The sequence below is a fragment of the Mytilus trossulus genome, chromosome 6 (genome assembly GCF_036588685.1).
Source record: "Mytilus trossulus isolate FHL-02 chromosome 6, PNRI_Mtr1.1.1.hap1, whole genome shotgun sequence".
Classification (NCBI taxonomy): domain Eukaryota; kingdom Metazoa; phylum Mollusca; class Bivalvia; order Mytilida; family Mytilidae; genus Mytilus; species Mytilus trossulus.
This window is the reverse complement of record NC_086378.1, coordinates 29,233,017-29,238,593: the sequence shown is the minus strand read 5'-3', so window position 1 is coordinate 29,238,593 and position 5,577 is coordinate 29,233,017. Positions and strand designations below refer to the sequence as shown.

General features: G+C 32.5%; 1 protein-coding gene across 1 annotated transcript; it reads right to left on the bottom strand.

Annotated features, from left to right (window-relative positions):
- Positions 1-1,296: 1,296 nt before the first annotated feature.
- On the bottom strand, positions 1,297-2,740 carry LOC134722472 (uncharacterized). The gene is made up of 2 exons (XM_063586093.1): positions 2,422-2,740; positions 1,297-1,527 (listed from the first exon to the last, which is right to left on the bottom strand). Exons 1-2 carry the CDS (start codon positions 2,720-2,722, stop codon positions 1,334-1,336), a joined length of 495 nt encoding a protein of 164 aa, XP_063442163.1. The 5' UTR covers positions 2,723-2,740; the 3' UTR covers positions 1,297-1,333.
- Positions 2,741-5,577: the final 2,837 nt, after the last annotated feature.

Below are 5,577 nucleotides of genomic sequence, written 5' to 3'. Positions count from 1 at the left end.
AGGTTCATCTTACAAAAGAATTTGGACACTTTTTAAATACTTAGGTGTCTTATTTCAATTGATTCAATGAGTTTATTTGGAAGATTTTTACTGATATAGTCATTAAAACCGCTATGATTCAAGCTCAAATATGAAAAATCTATCAAAAATCTATGCCGGATCTATGGTTTTAGTCAAAAATGAAAGTGGCCGCATCCGTGTTCATCCTCGACCTTTATATATATTTTATGTATGATCATCAAATACAACTTACATTTCAATATTATAAATGAACACAAATGTGGCCACTTTCATTTAAGATGGAAACCGTCTAAAATTTAACTAAAATACTAAAATTGCAAAGATTTCAGTAATTTAGCATGACTTAATGATGCTAGCACTCGATAAATGTGCATTGTATTGTCAAAAGCAGCTCATATATATATATATATATATATAGCAGAAGCATTCTACTTTTCAGTAAATAGCTAAAAGATTACACTTTCAATATTTTGTGAAATTGCTATATTTTGGGGTCAAAAAGGGATCTTCCTGAACCTACTCCTTTAACGCTCTTCATTCAAGAAGTGAATGCTTCTTTTTGTAAATTTATTGGGGTGTAAAAGCGTTGACCGAAGTACATTTTGTATGAAGCGCGGAAGCGCTTCATTCTAAAAATGTACACACGGTCAACGCTTTTACAACCCTATAAAGTTACAAAAAGAAGCATTCAATACTTATAATTACATTTTTTAGCTAGGATCATGAAAACACGGTTTTTATCCAGTTTTATTTAATTCACCTGTGCACTTTATTGTTAGACCTCGTGTCATCATGCATGATAAATGTTATTGTCTCATGCAATTGTTTACGGAATAACATGTGATGTGCTGTTAGCCAATCAGAATAACGTATTATAATGAAACATACATCTAATGTAATTATATACATTTGTAATTTTTTCATCATTGAAAGTCATTAACAAATAAAAATCATGAACACATAACAGACATGAACACATCATTGAAAAAATATCAACATCGAATAACTGCTTGCACTACCTACTCTTCTTGTGAATCACATGAAACATTGCAATCCTTGTAAAACATCAAATAGTTATTCATTTCTCTGCTCCAGTTGTTCACGTTTGAAATGTCTTGAAACAAGTTTATCTGGATTGTATTTTACCATCAGTGATTGTTTCTTCATCATCTACAATATATGTGCATTATATGTAATACAATTATTTCACCTCAAACCAAGTACTAGTATTTAAATGCTGGTGTAACATACTGACGGCAAGACTTCTGTTTGATCAACAGAATTTACACAACAGGCTGCACCTATAGCCTAATTAAGCAATAGCCTGAGCTACTTTCTCTCGCTGTGTGATGGTGAAGTTCTCATGGCATGTTATAACTCGGTTTCTCTGCTCAAGTTGTTTGAGCTCAAAATGTTCGGCTACTGTAGTCAACTGTGGGTTATACAGACATCCTGCCATCAGGGATTCAGATCCTTCATCACCTACATATATCACGAACACATCGGCTGAAATATAAATTTATCAAAATATGATAAGATTAAAAAACAATGCAAAACTGTAGGGCAGAAAATCAATAACCATGAAGTTTAGCCAACTAAAATATTTGTTACAAGTGTGAAAGTTTGTATACATTTAGGACATGTAGGAGTTCAGAATGAGTTCATTGTCACTGATCTATTAAAAAAAATGAGTAAACATGTTTGATTAGGGGCCAGCTGAAGCATGCCTCTGTGTGCTGGATTTTCTTGCTGCATTGAAGACCCAAAGGTGGCCTTTGGCTGTAGTCTGCTCTTTGGTAGGGTTGTTCTCTTTCAACATATTACTCATTTCCACTCTCAATTTTATAAATACAGTTCATGTTAATATTCAATCCCTTGTTATTGAAAATTCAACACCCTGGAGATTAAGAAGAATGTCAGAGTGTTCTATTAAAACTAAAGAAAAGCTTTTGATAAATCAGATGTTTCCATTTCAATGGTTTTAAGTATATATATCATCAATCAAACTTCAAAGATGTTTTATAATTAATTTGAAATATTGTCAAGTTACAAACTATTTATAAACTTATGCATGTACCATTTGGTTTTCTCATGTGAATAGTTTAAAACATGCCATTTTTGGGGCCCTGTATAGCTTGCTGTTCGGTATAGTCTTATTGAAGACCTTGTTTTGACCTATAATAATGATAATGGTTTACATTTATAAACTGTGACTGATGAGTTAGTTGTCTCATTGGCACTCATACCACATCTTCTTATATCTATAAAGCCAACAATTTATTTTTGAAAACCTGCACCCAAATCTATTAATTATCTTTTAATATGATTAACCCTAGCATGTTATCATTAAATCAGTATATATATATATATATATATATATATATAAATATCAATACATACCTCCCATTTTACGGCAGGCCTGTACGGTTAATAATTTGATATCTTCTTCATCCTCACCTGGGGTCTCTAATATGACATCTTTCTGATTGTGGTCCACAAACACCAATATAACTTTACAATGAGGTATTTTCAACACACTTTTATCATTGGTCACCACGAAATCTGCTTCGTCCATTTTTTTAATCCTAAGTCGACCCTCCACACTTGGTCTGGTGATTCTTCTATGTTTGTTGTGTGTTTCTTTACTGAAACTTATTACACAGAACTTGTTTTCTAGTTCCTCTGGTTGTCTTCTCTTCATTTGTTCAACAATACTTAGGGATTCCTGAAAATTATAAATTTGACTACTTCAGTATGGCTTTTAGTATGAGAAGTCTAGATAATTTTGCTTCTAATTTGAAACCTTATAAAATCAGGATGATCAATTTTAAAAACTTTGATTGTCAGAGATCGATAATGTAACATTTAGTTTGATGAATTCAATCTCAATTATGTTAATATACACAAATATTTAGAACTTCTTGGGCCTTATCCAGACTGAAATAAAGGGGTTTAAGGTTGTACCAAACACCTTAACTAAAATTAATTTGGCTTGTTTAATTTTCATAAAATTTGGAGAAAATATTAACTTCAAATGACCATTTGATAAATATATAAAAATTTCAAAAAACTTGAACCACAAACTTAATTGGAAAGTTTTTGTTGGACAAATAGCAGGTTGACTAACTAACATCAATTTTGATTATGAGAAGCTTAATATTTCCTAAACAATAAAAAATAATGAAAATGTTCAGCTGAATTTTACAGAGTTATCTCCCTGTACAGTGGCTGATCCATAGGGAGTCTGGGGGTTGGACCCCCTCCCCCTCCATTTTTTTTGGGGACGATCAATGCATTTGAATGGGGACATGTAGTTGGAAACCCCTTTGTCCTGGGTTATAAAACCCCCTTTCTAAAATGGCTGGATCAACCCCTGCTGTAGTGTTATGCATCTCCCTAATTATGTTATTAGGCCTTTATAATCTGAAACAGGGTCAAAGAATAGATGTGACCAAGTTTAATCACATTTTGACCAGTGGTATTAGAATAGAAAATTTAATATATTTTTTACATGAAAACATAAGGCCACACTTTAAAATATTTTGGTTTGCCCAAACCCTACCCAAAGGTTGAGACAGTTGGTAGGTAGGTAGGTAGGCATTTTCAAAAAAAGAATTTGAAGTATCAGATGTTTATTAGTCTTCAGGCCACACCAATTTAATTTCTTGTTCTACGGATTTTTGGACTCCAAAAATTGGGGCGAGCGAGCGATTTGAAAATTTTAATAAAAAAATATTTAATTTGCAAATTTTTGAGGCGAAGCTTAAAAAGTAAAGGCGAGCAATTATAATTTTTTTTTTGTAAACATAAAATAGTAGGTTCTGACTATATTAAAACTATTAAAACTTTATTTATCACTTGCACCTTGACATTTCTTTAATTTATGAAGTATTTTTTCCCTGTTCAACAAGAAATAATTGAATAACTAAATCTGGTCTATGTATGTGTGACTGACAATGAGACAATTCTCCATCCAAGTCATAATCAGGTTCAGAACAACCCCTTAATGTTATGAATATCCCTTTTATGAGGGGTCAAAATATTAAAGTTATAATATATTTTTTTTTGCAAAAACACTTAAGTATAAAAGGGCTTATATTTTCCCAAAGAACTATAATATTTGGTATTAAATGGTCAAAACATGTCCAAGAATTTGGTAATATTAACACATTTACTTTAACAGTTTAATATTATTCAAAATAAGTGGACCCATCCCTCTTTTAGAAAAGTCGTTTAAAATATAATGTATTTCTCCTCTTTGTGAGTAAAAAATTCTAAGTTGTCAAAGGTTTTGTATAGTAGCACTGTACAAATCCTTAGTATTTCTATTTTCTTTTCTACAACAGACTGAACAACAAACATGGTAAAATGACCCCTTCAAGGCCCTTGTCTGAGGGAGGAGGGTTGGTCCCAACCTGATAATAACAAACATAGGTCAAAGTACGGCCTTTTACACAGTGCTTTGATCAAGACCAACCAGCAAGCTATAAGGGACCACAACTTAGTATTGTACACAATCCGAACAGGAGAACCAACGATCTAAATTATATTTCCAAACGGGAAAATACCAATGAACCACATCAACAAACGATAACTGCTGAACGACAGGTCTCTGAATCAACCAGGACAGGTGCACAAACCTGCAGCGGGTATGACCGTCACCATACATTATAATTGCAGTTGAAGGCAAATCCTTCAGAAGTTCTTTGTACTTTATTTTAACAACGAACATTTTTTTATAGGGAATATAAGTCAGGGGAGAGAAACCAACGTTTTGTTCTGTACTGGTATTTCTATTTATATTGGAGCACTCCCGCTAGGAATAAATTGGTTTCATGCTGAAACAAATATTCTCGCAGATACTTACAGTGTTGTGGGGTGCTGATAGGTTTAAAATCGTTATATAAAGGCTAGACTGTGATTTTAAAAAACAAATGTTGAGATCTTTATATAATATTTACAAAAAACGGTGCGGAAAATGGACATGATTTCATTTCCGGATGCGGGAAGCGGGAATATAATAAAAATTAAAAAAAATCTGTTTTGAAAAAAATAGGTGCGGGCGGGTCCGTCGAACAAGGAATCAAATTGGTGCGGCCTCATGCCTATTTGATTTAAAAAATCTTCTTCAAATCAGGACAATAAAATAATTTGAGTAGACAGCTTTTTTCTGGGTAGGTATAGTGTTTGGGCAAACAAACCTATTATTTATTATGGCCTAAAATATGCCTACCTATTGAAATAAAAGACTGTTCAAGCAGGAGAGGCAAAATGATATACAATAATCATGATAATGTAACCTTGCAATTTGGAACATTTGTTTTAGGTGTAATACCACCAAATCATGATAGTCACATCACATTGTATAAGAAAATAGGTCGGAAAAAAGTATTCCCTTGAATTAGACAGTTGTAGGTAATTAATCCTACATTTTATTGCAGTAAAACATTTCGGTGTCATAAACATATGTCTTGGGTATTTCAAAGCACCATTATTTTTTTATTTGGGGTTTCTATAGAATATTTTGTAAACTTGAGTTTAAATGGTTACTAAAGC

What these genes read in the sequence shown, in the direction of transcription:
- LOC134722472 (XM_063586093.1), bottom strand. Translation starts at nt 2,722, where the DNA reads ATGAAGAGAAGACAACCAGAGGAACTAGAAAACAAGTTCTGTGTAATA. An exon ending in GGCCTGCCGTAAAATGGGAG is followed by an intron (nt 1,528 to 2,421) that starts GTATGTATTGAT and finishes TTTATATTTCAG; the next exon opens with CCGATGTGTTCGTGATATAT.